Below are 18695 nucleotides of genomic sequence, written 5' to 3' on the forward strand. Positions count from 1 at the left end.
TCTGAAAGAGCTTTCCAAGCAGAAGACTGAGCTTCTGCAAATGGCCTGTGGCAGTCTGTTGGCTTAGCCTGTATGAACACAGGGAAAGAAGGCTGTCCTGGCCAGATGATAGGAAGCAAAGGGAGCTGAGTCCTGAATGAGGTGGGAAAAGGTGGAAGCCAGACCAAGGTGTGAACGTTTTGTACTGTATTTCCATAAGAGCTCTGGGCAATATGTTAAGCTCTGGGTGACTTGGTAAGATTGATGTTCCAAATGATAAGTCTGTCTCTAATGGAGAAAACAAGTTGGAGTCAGGCAAGAGTAGAAGCTGGTGACCTGGTGTGAGAATGAGATACTGGAGTAGACTGAGGTTTGTTGTTAGGCTCTTAGGTGACAGGTGTGATGAGGGGTAATGGAGGTAAGTCGAGATATTTCACATGTATTTAGCAGGTAAAAGTTTTAAAAACGATGCTGCATTGAATGTTGGTATGAGAAGGCAGGAGATTGAAAGACCCCAATGTGTCTATATATTCTTTATCTTTTCCAACCTCTGGGATTGATTATAATGTCTTTGGAGTCTTGTGAAATAGTGCTTCTTAAACTGAAGCTCTTGATTCTCCTTACTTCTGTGGAGATCCTGACTCAGGAGGTTTTGATTGAGGATCTAAAATTTGGAAATTCAGAGCCATTTGTCTTGTTTTGGATTTTTGAGTTATCTTGTTTGACCATTCTTACGTTCAAGCACATTTGGAAAATGCTGATACTGATATAGATAGTGCGTAAGATAGTCAGTGATTCTCAATATTGGCTACACATTAGAGTTGCCAGGGATGCTTTTAAAAATATTTATGCTTTCGGCCGGAACCGCCATATTCCAGTAATTCGCCAAAATGACGAACACAAAGGGAAAGAGGAGAGGCACTCGATACATGTTCTCTAGGCCTTTTCGAAAACATGGAGTTGTTCCTTTGGCCACGTATATGCGAATCTATAAGAAAGGTGATATTGTAGACATCAAGGGAATGGGCACTGTTCAAAAAGGAATGCCCCACAAATGTTATCATGGCAAAACTGGAAGGGTCTACAATGTTACCCAGCATGCTGTTGGCATTGTTGTAAACAAACAAGTTAAGGGCAAGATTCTTGCCAAGAGAATTAATGTGCGTATTGAGCACATCAAGTGCTCTAAGAGCCGAGATAGCTTCCTAAAACGTGTGAAGGTAAATGATCAGAAAAAGAAAGAAGCCAAAGAGAAAGGTACCTGGGTCCAACTGAAGCGCCAGCCTGCTCCACCCAGAGAAGCACACTTTGTGAGAACCAATGGGAAGGAGCCTGAGCTGCTGGAACCTATTCCCTATGAATTCATGGCATAATAGGTGTTAAAAATAAATAAATAAATAAAAGACCTCTGGACTGTTAAAAAAAAAATATTTATGCCAGGGCCCTACCTGAAACAATTAAATCAGAATCTGTGAGTTGAGCCTGGATGTTGGTATTTTAACAGGTTATTGGGATATGCAGCCAGTATGAACCTCTCAGTTAAATTATAATTCTAGAAAGCATGTGGAAAAAAAAAATTGGGATAATATAAGATAGAAGCATGCCAGGCATATATTAAAAATGATTTGTAAAGCACAACATGGACAAATTACTCAAAATAAAATCAATAAAATAGTAAAGGTACTGAATTATGCTGTATCCACTGGGATATTTTCAACTTTTTCCAAATGACTATATAAAATTGTTCTTCAATCTTCCAGCAGGAATTATTAAAGAGTGTATATAGTACTAGATATACTTCTCTAAATTGGACATAAAACAAATGTCTTAAATTGAGAGAAACTCTTCATGAAAAGAACCAAAGTATTTAAATGAAGATAAAGTAACTTTGGCCATTTAGCATGATCTGAGGTAATTTATAAAATAAACCAGGCAGAACTATCATTTCTGTATTCGTAAGCTTTGTATTTTTACTTCTCAGTAAATTTTATGGTAAAAGACATTAATACTTGCGGTTTGTTATTGGATACTTATGTCCATTGTTGAGAATGCTTTGCATTTAAAGCAAAGCACAAATAAAAATATAACCACAAAAATGATTTCTATAATAAATAAGTTAAAAAATTAGAATGCCTGAGACCTAAAAGTTATTCTCATTCACAGGTGATATAAAGAGAACAACTTAGTTAGGTGACCCAAGCTTTAGAAATGCAAAGGTCTCTAGATGGATTCCTGGCTTTACATTTCTATCAGTCAATCAATCTGACTATCATTCATCTATCAAACAATCAAGTTATACTCAATCCTCAAAAACTGCATATTTAAAAGTTAAATATATATATGTTTAAATCATAGAATGTAATGTTTTGACATATTTATAAACTTGTGAACCCCTTGCAACAAAAATAATGAACATATCCTTCAGCTCCCAGAGTTTACTCATGTATCTCTGCAATCCTTTGCTCCCACATTTCCTCATTCCCCATTCTTCATACATACAGAATATACTCCTTTTTTGTCCTGTTTTTTGTTTCATCCAGAAAAAATATTTTGAGATTCATCCATATTGTTGCTTATACTAATAATTCATTTCTTGTTATTGCTAAGTAGTAGTCCATTACATATAATCACCTCAGATTTTCTATATTTCTTGATGGATATTCAAAGCATTCCTAGTTTTTGGCTATTACAAATAAAACTGCTATGAACATCCATATACAACGTTACAAGGTTAAAGGAGAGCAGTTTCAGAAAGAATATTTTCTTTCAGAACTTTGGAGTAGAATGGCTGAATCAAATGGTAAGTGTATGTTTGACTATTTAAGAAAATGCCAAAATATTTCATGAAGCAGCTGTATCATTGCACATTCCCACCAATGTTTTCTCCATAGACAAACCCTCCAAAGGCCTGGATGGATAAACCTGTCTGTAAATATTTTAGAATTCATGTGAGGGAGGGAGACTGGATCTGGTACTCTCAGTAAACCCAGTTTCTAGCATGGCACCTCACTTCAGCTTTTACTGTGCCTTCACAACCTGGATTCTGACACTCTTTGACCCAGTTTCTACAGAGAATAAATTAATTATCTCCTGAGACATAAAAAAGAGGAAATTACTTGCTTGCATGAAGTCAGAGAAAGAGACACAGAATCCGGTTGTCCTTTTACAGACACCTAGGCAATGCTTCATTTTCAGTGTCATGATCCCTAACCCCCTATAACTTCAGAAATACCTGGCATCTCCGATGTCTAAAATTTACCAGGATTCTAAAAGATAAGTTACCTTATTTCTCATTGGAATCTTGCTTAGCTTCACTTAGGCAACACCTTTCTCCTTTCTGTAAAGTCAGCTATCACCTAGCAATTTTTCCTCTTCCAAAAGTTGGTTAACATCTCTTGCTCTGTCACTTAATATGGTATTATATTTCTCTTATTGCTTAGCTGACACTTCAGCCATGTTTGGAGAGGGAGCAGACATAAACAACTGTATTGTTACATCTATGCAAAGTAAAACAGCGAAAACCTTTCATGCATGTTGGTTATTAGACTTGGCTACTCCAAGTCTCCTGCCCCTTCTAAGATCTCTGAATGTCTCCCATTATTTAGCAATGAATGAGTTAATGTCTTATGTAATGGGGGGCTTCTAGGCCCCTGATCTAGCACTTAGCTGTATATTTTGATTGGGTGGCGTGTGTTCTGATCTGTAAGTTTCTTGAGTAGTTGGCATCTGGTTCTGATTGATCCTGTCCATAATATACTTTGCTAAATAATTTTTATATCACTCTTGAATAAAGGAACTCTAACCCATATCATCTGAGGAGGAATTCAATGAAATGAAGTATGAGGTTAAGAGGGTAGAGTTAGGAAGGATGTTTTAATTATTTTAGAATACAGTAGGACTTAGTGACATGTTCAAAATAAACCATAGATTTAGATCTAGGGAAGAATTAATTTCAATATGAACATGAAACATCTAAAGGTTAAACCTTATCAAAGTTCAAATGAGCAGTTCTATTTTTTCCCTAACTTTGGGAAGAATAATGTAGCTACAATTATATTTATCTCTAATATGTTATATACAACATAATACATGATTTTAAAATATAACATATATTCTACGTTTTGACTATAAGAGCAATGCAGCCTTTTACAGCAGCACGTGCTGAAAAACTTAGCATAGGAAAGTCTGAATAAGAGGCTAGGCATGGTGACTTATGCCTGTAATCCCAGCACTTTGGGAAGCTGAGGTGGGTAGATTACTTTAGTCCATGATTTCGAGTGGGCAACATGGTAAATCCCTGTCTCTACTAAAATACAAAATAATAATAATAATAATTAATAACAAGTAGCTGGGTGTGGCAGCCTGCACCTATAATCAGAGCTACTCAGGAGGCTGAGGTACAAGAATTGCTTGAGCCTGGGAGGTGGAGGTTGCAGGGTGCTGAGATCATGCCACTGCACTCCAGCCTGGGCGACAGAGTGAGACTGTCTCTCAAACAACAGCAACAACCAAAAAAAAGAAAGAAAGAAAGAAAAAAAAGTAGGAATAAGAAAACAGAAAACTGTCATTTTATAACTGAGAAATGATGATATATTATTTCAATGTAATTAATTTTTTTTAGTAAAATAAATAAATTTGTCCTTTGAGGTTTTCCTACCTTATGTATTTGACATTTGAGACCTTATTTAAAATATCTACATTATAATGATTTTTGATCACAGGAGGCAGTCCATTCTTTTATCCAAGAAAATTCTGGAAATCCCTAAAATGTATGTATACAATGTACATAACATGTACTGCAAATTGACCCATTGGCTGTGTTTGGGAGTTGTTTTGTTGGATTGTATTCTGATTTTGTTTTAAATCTGTGGAATTCTTAGAGTACTTCACTAAATCCAGTGGTTTCTCTGGGTCATCCTCTTCCTCCATCAGTTTACTTACAGGATGATTATAAACCCCTCATTTAATTTCCCCGAATTATATTTCAGGCGAGGCTATGCTGCGTCATAGAACTTGAGTAAATGCAGATACATAGAGCACAATAGAGGAAGTATATTGCACTGCTATTAGAAATAGTTTCTCTTAGTGTATAGATACTAAACAAACCAGTGAGTTCATGCCTTCCTCCTGGTAGGTTGCTGCTTAGTCAGGGACATCTCAGCTCCAACAGAAAGTAACTTCTGCCATCTGGTACCACGTATACCAGGAGACAATCTTCCTGGATTCCAGAAAGAATACCAGGTCTCCTCCCCTGTTATCCAAGGAAGTCGTGCTTATTTAATGATCTTGTATGTTTGACAGTGATAGTAGCCATTCCTTCATAAAAACCGCATACCCCACCTATGATGATGTGGTTAGGCTTTCCTGACCCAAGAAACACATTCATGATAGTTGCTATACATTTCTAAAAGATAAAACTATTTAGTCTTAACTTCATATGTAATACCAACATATGACTAAACATAGTTCATACTATGTTTAGTTTGGACTGAATATATTTATGTGGGGATGGGAGGAAGAGGATCTAACTTTCCAAAGGCAAGTGATCCTAAAAGTAAAAATACTCAATTTACATTCACATACAGGATATATAATATTTCCACCTGCAGCTTCTGCACTGAAAATTGTTGAGATTCCATAGTTTTTCAAAGTCAATATACTTGCTTTATATTTGTGTAACTAAAGAATCTAGTCCTGTGAGTTTTTTTTTTTTCTAAAACACTCTATTACAGAAGTAAATTAAAGTTTTTTCCAAGGAAAAGAAAGCTGCTAGAAATGTGTTATTTTTTATTTTTTAAAAAAATATGTTTATTGAGTTATAATTCATATATCATGCAATTAATTCATTTAAATCATACAGTAATAGCTTCTAGCATATTAATAGATGTGTACAACTATCACTACAGTCAACTGTAGTTTTCATAATCTGAAAAAAGTTTCCATGCCCTTTATTTATACACTCCCATTGCCCAATGCCTCCATCCCTAAGCAATCCCTGATATATTCTCTGTCTCTGTAGAATTGCCTTTGCCACACATTTCAGTAAAAATATTGTATAGTGATGTATATTAGTTCATTCTCACATCTCTATAAAGAACTGCCCAAGACTGGGTCATTTATAAAGGAAAGATTTAATTGACTCACAGTTCTGCATGGCTTGGGGAGGCCTCAGGAAACTTAGAATCATGGTTGAAGGGGAAGCAAACACGTGCTTCTTCACACGATAGCAGGAAAAAGACTTGTCAAGCAAAAGGTGAAAAAGCTTCTTATAAAACCTTCAGATCTCATGGGAATTCACTCACTATCACTAGGACAGCATGAGAGTAACCACCCTTATGATTAAATTACCTCCCACCAGATCCCTCCCACCACAGAGAGGGATTATGAGAACTACAGTTTAAAATGAGATTTGGGTGGGGACACAGCCAAACCGTATCACAATGTAAGGTCTACTTGAGTGACTTCTTTCACCTGGCATTATGTTTTCAAGGTTAAATAATTGTGTGGTGTGTATTACTACTTTTTTATGGCTGATAACCTTTGTATGGCTACCACATTTTAAAATTCATCAAGGTGACATGTGGATGGTTTCTACCTTTTGACTACTGTTAGTAATGTTTCTATATAAATGTAGGTACAAATATTTGTGTGATCACAGATTTTTATTCTTTTGGGTACATACATAGGATTGAAATTTCTGGGTCATATGTAAGTGGTAGCATAAATTTCATTTTTCTTAAAAGTAAAATTATGATATGTACTTTGGTGCAAATTTTATACATATGGATATATACACACATGTATCTCACATGAGATATATGCTATTTATAGTTAAAGAGAAAAGAGAGAAAAGGATAGAGATAAAAAGCACTGATAAGCCTACCATTTTGTAAAATATACTTTTGGCTCTTTGGTGTACATATCAATAATACATCCAAGTTTCTGTCATAATGTAGATAGTTTTAGATGCTTCCTTTGATGCTTAACATGATCATGGAAATTGGATTCATTATTACATCATGCAAATGTATCATAGTTCATTTAACCGATTTCCTACTACTGGACATTGTGTTCATTTCAAAACCTGGTATTATTAATACTTATTTTAATATATAGAGTTGGTGCATACATTTTGGTCCTTGGAATAAATTCTCAAGAGTGGGATTGGTGGATCAAAGATTAACATATTGCTACATATTGCCCATTTGAATCACATAATTTTAAGGTCTTGTAAAACAAGTTTTTATAAAACTTGAATGAGAAAACATATGAAAGGGCACTATCTAAACCAGGGTAGTCCTCATGTAATTATTTGAGCAATTCGAGTTGTGGGGAGAGAGTGGTATTGTGATAGAAATTTAAAAAAAGAAAAGAAAAGAAATGACGTGAAGTACCAAAGAGAAATGCTGAATAATGGAAGCAATGCTGATAGTTTGACTCAGAATGGTAGAAACTAAATGGCAAGAGAGATGATGTGGAGTTGGCTGTAGTCATCTTTTTCTAATCTTGGTTTTCTGTGCTATTTTTAATATAAGCCACATTTAATTGAGTACATGTAAACACAAAAACATATAGCAACTGTTCTTTAGCAAATGATGGTGGCTCTGTTGGGTTGTCCACAGAGAAAATACGTCTACCCTTTCAGTTTATGGAGAAAATACAGCTAAAGCGTACCCTCATGAACCAAGGTAATTGGAGAGGAAGTCAAACAAAAAGTAACAAAGCCTTCATTTATTTATTTATTTATTTATTTATTTATTTATTTATTTTTGGTGAAAATGTGTGTGAAATGAGAAAATTCTCATACAAAAGACAATAATTTAAAAACCAGTAAGCATTGCTTCAAGTCCTAAGAAGCAAAACCTAAAATATGGAGGAGAACGTAGATCTTATGTCTATGTTCTAGATCTTAGACCTGTGTTATTATAGATCTATGTTCTCCTTAGATCTCAATACTATTGCAATATTTCCTAAAGATCTGAAGAAGTTGGTTCAACAGAAGGAATGTAGCAAAAACATTAAAGTTCATCAATGTTTTGTTTTGAAAGTGGGTAGCCTTCACAACTTTTATTTGCATTATCTATGTTTGTCTCACTTGTGAATGTATATATTCAATGACATTTTTATTGCTTACTTTTTTTAACCTCTATGTTATGAGAACTGAAATTTTTCAGACATGCTTTTCCACACCTTTTTTTTTAGAAATACAATTTCTGTGTTTGAAGAAGTCTGTGTTGGAGAAGACTTCCCAGAGGCAGGATGGACATAAGTTAGTTTTAAGGATGCATTTGCTTCCCTAGCCTAAAAATCAAACAATACATGAAGTAAACCAAAGTTCTGTTCTCAGATTTGGAACACAACACTTCTGGGACTGTTTTCTTGGCAGCCTCTATAAATACATATAAGCTCACATTATAGTGTGGCATAACAGGAAATTCTAGAAGTCAGTGGTCAGAGTTAAGAGAAAGAGCCAGATGCAGTGTTATGAACCTGTAGTCCCAGCTACTCAGGAGGCTTGAGGTGGGAGAATGGCTTTAGCCCTGGAAGTTGCAGGCAAGCCTGAGAATTTGAGACAATCCTGGACAATACTGTGAGACCCTATCTCTTAAAAAAAAGAATGAAATGAAACAAGAAGAGGATCTAATGTAGCTGAATATTGAGAAAGTGCAGAATACAAAGAGCCCAAAAGGGGAGATATTTTACATAGGCAAGTGACTCGAGGCATTTTCTGATTGGTCTTCTCCATGCTCCTTGCCCAGCAATCTCCATGACATTCACCTGAAAGCCACCATGTCAGTGAGTAGTTATGGGTGTAGGGCATTCTGGGGGTCTTGGGGAACATGGCTAAAATGGGCCTATGACATTCTCCCAATTCATGTCACTTACTTCTCCTAAATCCATTTTCTGTTGTTGGTACCACTTATATTACTTCTTCACTAAGTGTCTGCATTCATAAAGTTCCTACCATAAAAATAGGAATCTGTTTTCTTTAGAAGATCACAGATTCTCAAGGAACAAAACAATATAACAGTGATTAAAAGTTCATATTCAAAAGGCAGTTACTGGATATTTCTTTTCTCAGCTAAATGTAATGTTCACTTATCTTGACTTTTAAGTAGCAAAGAGTAGGGATCCTTAACATAAATCTCAATGTCTAATCTCTAAATTAAACGTATTTAACCAGATTGTCAATAAAATTAATTTTAGCTGCAAATTCGGATGATCTTGTGTGATTTCCTAAAACAAACACAGGATTATTCAAGTATTGAACTCTGATTAAAAAAAAATGTGCACTGGCTTCCAATTGCCCTGGTTTTAGACTGGCATTTAAATCTATTTGACTGATTTGCCCCCAGTCTTCAATTCTAGCTTGCTTCCTACCATTTCTCAATATAAATCCTCCACTGACTCAGTCAGTCTTCTAGTTATTCTACAAACATAACTTTTCTTCTCTTTTCATCCTGTGTGCTTTCTCCTTCCTGTAACACTCATTTTCTTATCCAAATACTACCGAGTATTTTTTTTCTAGAGCCATATTAATCTCTTCTTTGCTCTTTGGGAAGACTGGGACCTTGGAATGAGAGGATCTTTAGTAACTTAACCACTTTGGACCAGTTATTTACAACTTCTGTAGGCTTTAATTTTTTCATTTGAAAAAAGGGGCTCATAAAAGTACCTGGCTCATAAAGGTTTTGTGAGGTTTCCTTGAAAACACTTAACTTGTTGGCACACAGTAAACATTCAGTGGATGATGATGTTGAGAAAGATGATGAATCTTGGCTTATATAATTGTGTATTTGGTCTTTGTCAGGATAGACATGCCTTATGTTTTAATTCATATCAGTGTGAAAGATCAGGGGGTCTCACTGTATTGTTAAATTTTTCTTTCTAAACACCAGTGTGTGATTTTTAAAAAAATTTCCAAATATCCCCTTCCACCTTTGTGAAAAAAATAAGCTAATCTCTATGAGAAAGAAAGTCTCTCAGTGTTTGACAGAAAGCAGCCAATTTCAGAACTACAACTTCTCTGGCTGTCTCCTTAGCTGTGCTTTATTTCTCAGAGTTCTGAGCCCATTCCACTTTCTCTTCAGTTCTCCCTGGCTCACAGTAGTAAACTGAAGCATGATTTATTAAAGTGAAATGAAATAGTTATATCATGCTTCTTGCCTGCAAGCACATGAGTTTTGATGCCTTTCAAGAGGATGTATTAGATGGGCAGGTGGTTGGTAATCATCCTACTCTGCCTCATTGGGTGACATTTAAATAATCACATTCAAATCTGCAGTAACTACAGAGGAGCTTTTCAAGTGAATTATTATTTACTTCATACTACAGTTTAATGATTAGGCATATAGATAAATAAGGGAACATTTTCATGACATCCATGCTATTGAATGCAGTGAACATCGAGAAAGCAACTTGATTTCTAAAAATTCCTACAGTTACCAGTGAACAGAAAGACTACAACTGAATGGGGAAATTTTCAATTCTTTTCCAGGTTCAGGTTGTCTGGCAGCTTATTTTTAGAGATGCCTAGGACACTGAAATAACTGATGATTCATAGGCAGATTCTTTTTTGACTTGCAATTATGTCCACAAAAAATACAGAGTTAAAAAAAAATTACCTGGACTACTAGAATATTTTCCCTGAAGATCTCCCAGTAGAATGGGGAAGACATTTTTATTTTTAGTAATTATTTATGTGGGTTCTATTACTATTCACCATGTTAAAAATTAATACTGAGAAATGCTTAAAATATGTACACAGTTAACTTAATATAATTTATATTTTAAGTTTCTGTGAAAAATAATTTTATTTTTCAGTAATAATGAGTAATATTTTATTGTATAAATGTAAGGTGTACAACATGTTTCCATATGCATCTGCATGGTGAAGTGCTTATAACAGTCAAATATTTTAATAAATTACCACATTATCTTCCATAGTCACCTTTCCTTTTGACCTGTGTGTATGTGCGTGTGTGGTAAGAGTATCTAAAATTTATTGTTTTAACAAATTTCCAGTGTATACAATGTAATATTATCAACTACAATGCTTATGCTGTATGCTAGTTCTCTACCCATATTCATCCTGTGTAAATAAAAAATTCATACCCTTTGGCCCACATCTCTCATTTCTCCTGTACCTTTTCCAACTACCATTTAACTCTGCTGCTTTGTGTTTATGATTATGTTTTTAAGATTCTACATGTAAGTGAGTTCGTGTAGTATTTGTCTTCCTATATCTAGCTTATTTTACTGAACATAATTCATCCATGTTGCTGAAAATGGCAGGATCTCCTTTTTAAGGCCAGATAGTAATGTGTTGTATATGTATACCATGGTTTCTTTATCCATTCCTCTATCAGTAGATGCTTAGCTCATTTCCCTACTTTGGCTTTGAGAATAATTCTACAATAAGCATGGACACACAGATATTCTTATAAGGTGCTGATTTCGTTTCCTTTGGGGATATATCCAGAAGAGGGATTACTATGGTAATTCTACATGAATTGCTATATGGTAGTTCTACGTTGAATTTCTTTTAGGAAGCTCTGTAAAGTTTTCCGAAGTGGCTACCTAACTCTCCATTCCTACCAACAGTTTATAAGTGTTTCCTTTTCTCTACACCCTCAGCACCACTTACCTCTTGTCTTTTTCATAATAAGCATCCCAACAGATGTTAGGGGATAAATCATTGTGGTTTTGATTTGTATTTCCCGAATGGCTAGTGATGTTGAGCACATTTTCATAACTTGTTGGCCATTTTTATGTCTTCTCTGGAGATAAGTCTGTTCAAGTCCTTTACCTATTTTTTAATCAGGTTATTATTTTGTTTTGCTATTGGGTTGTTTGAATTCCTTACATATTTTAGGTGTTAACCTTTTAAGAGAGACTATGGTTGGTAAATCTATTCTCCCAGTGTTTAAGTTGTCTCTTTAGCTTCTTTACCATTGTTTCATGATAAAAACAGTGTTGAGTCAGAAATAAATCCAACTTGGTCATTGTGTGTAATTTCTTTGATGTGTTCTTGAGTTCATTTTGTGTGTGTTCTCTTGATGGTTTTTCCATCTATGTTCTTCTTAGTGGCCTGTAGTTTCCTTATTGTGTCTGGCTTTGACATAGGAATGATGCTGGCCCCAAAAATGGGTTTGACAGTATTCACTCTAGTTCTAAGCTTTAGAAAAATGTAAGAAGAATTTGAGATATGTTCCATGAATATCTAGTTCATTGCACGTTTTTAACATGATGGGATGTTAAATTTTATCAAAGGCTTTTTCTGCATGTATTGAGATAATCATTTGGTTTTAGTCCTTGCTTCTGTTTATATGGTATGTTTATTGATTTGCATATGTTGAACCAGCCTTGGATCCCAAGGATGAAGCCAACTTGATCGTGGTGGATAAGCTTTTTAATGTGCTGCTGGATTCAGTTTGCCAATATTTTATTGAGGATTTTCACATTGATGTTCATCAGCGATATTGTCCTGAAGTTTTGTATTTTTTGTTGTGTGTCTGCCACATTTTGGTATCAGGATGATGTTGGCCTCATATAATGAGTTTGAAAGAAGTCTCTCCTTTTCTGTTGTTAGGAATAGTTTCAGAAGGAATGGTACAGGCTCCTCTTTGTACCTCTGGTAGAATTGGTCAGTGAATTTGCCTGGTCCTGGGTTTTTTTTTTTTTTTGGTTGGTAGGCTATTAATTACTGCCTCAATTTCACAACTTGTTATTAGTCTATTCAGCGATTTGACTTTTTCCTGGTTTACATAGAGGTAATATAGTATTCTCTAAGTTTGTACTTCTGTGGCGTCAGTGGTGATATCTCCTTTAATAACATTTTACTGTGTCTGTCTGATTCTTCTCTCTTTTCTTCTTTATTAGTGTAGCTAGGGTTTATCTATTTTGTTAATTTTTTGAAAAAATGAACACCTGGATTCATTGATTTTTTTTGGTGTTTTTATATCTCTGTCTCCTTCAATTATTGTCTGATCTTAGTTATTTCTTGTCTCCTGCTAGCTTTTGGATTAGTTTGCTCTTGCCTCTCTAGTTCTTTAAGTTGTGATGTTAGGTTGTCGATTTGAGATCTTTCTAACTTTCTCATGTGGGCATTTGGTGCTATAAATTTCCCTCCTAACAGTACTTTAGCTGTATCCCAGAGATTTTGGTATGTTGTCTCTTTGTTCTTGTTGGTTTCAAAGAACTTCTTTATTTCTGCCTTACTTTCATCCTTTACCCAGGAGTCATTCTGGAACAAGTTGTTCAATATCCATGAAATTGTGTGGTTTTGAGTGAGTTTCTTAATCCTAGTTCTAATTTGATGGCACTGTGGTCTGAGAGACTGTTTGTTATGATTTCAGTACTTTTGAATTTGCTGAGGAGTGGTTTAATTCAATTATGTGGTTGATCTTAGAATAAGTGTCATGTGGCACTGAGAAGAACATATATTCTGTTGATTTGGGGTAGAGAGTTCTGTAGACATCTACTAGGTCCACGCGATCCAGAGCTGAGTTTAGTCCTGAATATCCTTGTTAATTTTCTGTCTCATTGATCTGTCTAATCTTGACAGTGGGGTGTTGAAGTTTCCCACTGTTATTGTATGGGAGCCTAAGTGTGTGTGTAGGTCTTAGGCTCAAGAACTTGTTTTATGAAACTAGGTGCTTCTGTTGTGGGTGTATATATATTCAGAATAGTTAGCTATTCTCGTTGAATTGTTTCCTTTAGCATATGTAATGCCTTTCTTTGTCTTTTTGATCTGTGTTTAAAGTCTGTTTTCTCAGAGACTAGGAATTGCAACCCCTAATTAATTTTTTTTTTTGGCTTTCTATTTGCTTTGTAAATTTTCCTCCATCCCTTGGTTTAGAGCCTTTGTGTGTCTTTGCATGGAACATATCTCAAAATATTAAGAGCTATTTATGAGAAACCTACAGCCAAAATCATATTCAATGGGCAAAAGCTGAAAGCATTTCTTTTGAAAACTGGTACAAGACAAGGATGCCCTCTCTTACCACTCCTATTCAACATAGTATTGGAATTTCTGTCCAGGGCAATCAGGGAAGAGAAAGAAATAAAGGATATTTAAATAGGAAGAGAGGAAGTCAAGTTGTCTCTCTTTGCAGATGACATGATTTTATATTTAGAAAACTTCATTGTCTCAGCCCCAAAACTTCTTGATCTGATAAACAACTTCAGCAAAGTCTCAGGATACAAAATCAATGCACAAAAATCACAAGGCTTCCTTTACACCAATGATAGGCAAGCAAAGAGGCAAATCTTGAATGAACACCCATTCATAATAGCTACAAAGAGAATACCTAGGAATACAGCTCACTAGGGATGTGAAGGACCTCTTCAAGGACAATGACAAATGGCTGCTCAAGGAAATAAGAGAGGACACCAACAAAGAAACATTCTATCCTTATGAATAGGAGAAATCAATATCATAAAAATGCCATACTGCTTAAAGTAATTTTTGGATTCAATGCTATTCCCATCAAACTACCGTATATATTTTTCACAGAATTAGAAAAAAAAAACTATATCAAATTTCATATGGAATCAAAGAAGATCCTGTATACTCAAGATAATCTTAAGCACAAAGAACAAAGCTGGAGGCATCATGCTACCTGACTTGACACTGTACTGCAAGGCTACAGTAACCAAAACAGCATGGTACTCTTGCCAGAATAGACCCACTGACTAATGGAGAAGAGAGGCCTCAGAAATAACACCGCACATCTACAACCATCTGATCTTTGACAATCCTGAAAAAAACAAGCAATGAGGAAAGGATCTCCTAATCAGTAAATGGTTGCTACTTCAACTTTGTTTGTTAATGGTTTGTTGAACATTTTTGTTTCTTCTTGATTCGATCTTACCAGGTTTTGTGTTGCTAGAAACTTATGCATTTTCTCTAGGTTATTTAATGTTGGCATATGACTGTTTATAATAGCCCCTTATGATTCTTTTCATTTCTGAGGCATCTGTTGTAAGGTCTCCTCTCTAATCTGTGATTTCTTTTCTTTTCTTTTTTTTTTTTTTTTCTGAGACAGAGTCTTGCTTTGTTGCCCAAGTTGGAGTGCAGTGGTGCCATCTCGGCTCACTGCAACCTCCACCTCCCAGATTCAGGCAATTCTCCTGCCTTACCATCCTGAGTAGCTTGAACTACAGGGGTGTGCCACTACACCTGGCTAACTTTTTTTTATTTTTAGTAGAGGTGGGGTTTCGCCATGTTAGCCAAGTTGGTCTTGATCTCCTGACCTCATTATCGCCCACCTCTGCCTTCCAAAGTGCTGGGATTACAGGCGTGAGACACAGCGCCTGGCCTGTGATTTCATTTATTTGAATCTTCTGTCTGCCTTAGTTGGTGTAGCTAAGGATTTTTCACTTTTGTTTATTTTTGCAAAAAAAAAAAAATTTTTTTTTAAACCCACTTCTTTGTTTTATTGATATTTTCCCTATACTTTTTCTATTCTCATTTGATATATTTCTGTGCCAATCCTTATTGTTTCCTTCCTTCTGCTACGTTTGGGCTTAGTTTGTTCTTCTTTTTCTAGTACCTTTTGGTGTAATGTTGAGGTGTTTATTTGTGATCTTTGTTCTTTTAGATGTACATGTTTATTGCTATAAACATTGCTTTTACAGCTGCTTCTGCTGTGTCCTGTAAGTTTTGGTATGTTTTGTTTCCATTTTTATCTCTGTATATTTATAAATTTTCCTTGTAATTCCTTTTTTTTTTTTTTGGCACATTGGCTGTTCAGATGCATGGTTTTTGATTTCTTATATTTGAGAATATTCCAGGTCTTTTTTCCTGTTATTAATTTCTACTTTTATACCATTATAATCAGAAAAGATTTTGATATATTTTTAATCTTAAATTCGTTAATCTTGTTTTGTGATCTAACATATGATCTTTCCAGGAGAATGTTTCATTTGGGCTTGAGGAGAATATGTATCCTGTGAATGTTCTACATATATCTGTTAGGTCCATTTGATTGAAAGTATAGGTGAACAAAAAAAGTATAGGTGAAGTCCAACATTTTCTTATTAATTTTCTCCTTAATCATCTTCCTGTTGCTGAAAGTGTAATATTGAAATCTCCTTCAATTATTGTATTGCTGTCTATCTCTCCCTTCATATCTGTTAATATTTGCTTTATACATTTAGGTGCTCTGATGTTGGGTGGTGCATATGTATTTATAATTGTTATATTTTCTTTTCTTACAGTTTTGAATATAAAGCCTATTTTATCTGGTAAACAGCTACTCCTCTATTTTGATTTCCATTTGTATGGGATACCTATTTTCATCATTTCATTTTCAGTCTACGTGTTTCTTTACAAGTGAAATAAGTCTCTTTTAGGCAGCATGTAGTTGGGTCTGTTTTAAATTTATGTAGCTGCACTGTATATTTTATTAATTTTAGACCATTTACATTTAAAGTAATTATTGATTGGTAAAGATTTACTATAGATATTTTATTTATTGTTGTCTGGATATTTTATAGATTATTTCTTTCTTCTTGCAGTCTTTCTTTGTAATTATGTAATTTTCTGTAGTAGTATGCTTTGATTATTTTTTTTCTCTATTTTGTATCTACTATAGATGTTTGCCTTGGGGTTACCATGAGGCTTATGTGAAACATCTCATCGTTATATCCAACTTAACTGCACTCACATAGAAGAGGTAGAAATTTCTTTTTTTTTTTTTTTTTTTTTTTTTGAGACGGAGTTTCGCTCTTGTTACCCAGGCTGGAGTGCAATGGCGCGATCTCGGCTCACCGCATCCTCCGCCTCCTGGGTTCAGGCAATTCTCCTGCCTCAGCTTTTGTATTTTTAGTAGAGACGGGGTTTCACCATGATGACCAGGATGGTCTCGATCTCTCGACCTCGTGATCCACCCGCCTCGGCCTCCCAAAGTGCTGGGATTACAGGCTTGAGCCACCGCGCCCGGCGAAGAGGTAGAAATTTCTAAATGAAGCTTACAACTGGGAGTTCAGGTGTTTATGTTTTAGGAACCTTCAAAATTTATGAGATCTCTAGAGCTGTAGCTGCCACTGTAATGAGCTGCAAGGATTCATTTCCTGCCAGAGGGTAGCTAAATCACCTCTCCTATGGAACCCAACAGTGACTCAGACATTCAATCATTTCTCTGGTCATTCATTTACAAAAGATTGATTAAACTACTCGGGGTCAGACGCTGCTCCATGGCTTAGTGATAGCAGTGTAAACAAAGCGCATTTGCTCCATTGTAGCAGTTGTATGGTGGTATAAAAGCTAAACATGATATTGGAAGCTTTTCAGAATTAAAACTGTGACCTTGGGCAAATCTAAACCTCTCTGATATTAGTATCTTCAACTATAAATTGGGAAAATATCTGTCCAAATAAATTGTCTTTAGATAATCAGATATGCTAATGTATGCTAATGCATGTGAGAATACCTTTTAATGTTTTAATGGGCTTTTTTTTTTAATTTGCTTTTAAAAAAAAAAAAAACAAAACACAGACAACTGGTTAAATAGCATTTCTTTTCAAGTGTCCAACTTGGTAAAGAAACATGATGACCAGAATGTCAAAGGGTTGAGCACATCTTACATGTTTTAAAACTAGATTTATCACTAGAACTGTTCCCAAAAGAAAGCACATTGACAATAATGAATTTAAGATCTGTCAAAACACAAGTGATAGAAATTCATTTTCACATTATTAATGCTCTTATTAGGAACTTTTATTTTTCCCAAATGAAACATGGCTTTACATTTTTATAGCTGTTCCAACTTTTAAAATTATCCAGCATGTTCCTGAATTTAACAGGTTTGAATTTCTAAGTTACTCTCTACCTTTCCATGCATTGCAACCTGGAAACAAATATGAAATCCATTAATACACAGTAATATTTTCAGCCATTTATTTGTTTACTGACTAACTTGTTCTCTGATTGGTAACATATTAAAGTAATATATTTAAAAATACTTGTACAGCTTGGTAAATTAATGAGTATGAATATATCTGACCCCAGGGATATTCTTACAAATGTCCAGTAGGCTAGGAAGAAATACGCTGAGAGGAAAGTATGCTGGTGTAAGTTATCTGGTTATGATTTACTACAACCTTCTTGTCTGGATTAATTATTGTGTGAACAAATTTTAAAATGTCACATAAGTAATGTGTCATGATGAAACTGTATAATTAAAATGTGGTTTACCAGTTCCTTTTCTCAGATTATAAATTACTGACCTTGTGATTGTATTAGTGCAGCTTTATTAATTTTTCTCATGTTTAATGTCTGCCCAGAGGAATAGATTTGCTTATAATATTAATCAACCAAAAGATGGATGGTGAGAGTTCATTGCCATGGTTGATCTGATTTGTAAAAGGCTAATACAGTTATGTGAATTCAATGTTATGTTTATTTCTCTATTCTGTATCATCATCTAGTAGCTAAACAGATTGGAAGTCCCTTTTGGGGTCATCGTTCACATAGAATAGCAAAGCTGAAAATCCGTCGTGCAGTGAGATTAAAATGGAGTGGTTAGGAACATGAAAGTGGGTGGAAATATGTAAACATATAGAGTATGAAAGAGTGGAAACAGAGTTAGTCACATGAAAGTAGTTCTGGAGGAAGGGTTCAGGAAGATATGGCATTTGCATAGGTCAGGTCCTGCCACTTCCCAGGGTTAGTCGATCTCATAGTTATCATATCCATGCCTAACTGACTG

The 18695-nt window shown here is 35.1% G+C and overlaps 1 protein-coding gene and 1 long non-coding RNA gene across 2 annotated transcripts in view; both read left to right on the plus strand.

Moving 5' to 3' along the window:
• LOC141584930 (uncharacterized) overlaps positions 1–18695 on the plus strand; it is a 60923-nt gene that overhangs the window by 35651 nt on the left and 6577 nt on the right. The window lies entirely within an intron of this gene.
• LOC141584929 (large ribosomal subunit protein eL21-like) lies at positions 822–17477 on the plus strand. The gene is made up of 2 exons (XM_074401908.1): positions 822–16661; positions 16936–17477. The coding sequence occupies exon 1, from the start codon at positions 870–872 to the stop codon at positions 1350–1352; it is 483 nt and encodes a 160-aa protein (XP_074258009.1). The 5' UTR covers positions 822–869; the 3' UTR covers positions 1353–16661; positions 16936–17477.

Source organism: Saimiri boliviensis, chromosome 6 (genome assembly GCF_048565385.1).
Source record: "Saimiri boliviensis isolate mSaiBol1 chromosome 6, mSaiBol1.pri, whole genome shotgun sequence".
Taxonomy (NCBI): Eukaryota; Metazoa; Chordata; class Mammalia; order Primates; family Cebidae; genus Saimiri; species Saimiri boliviensis.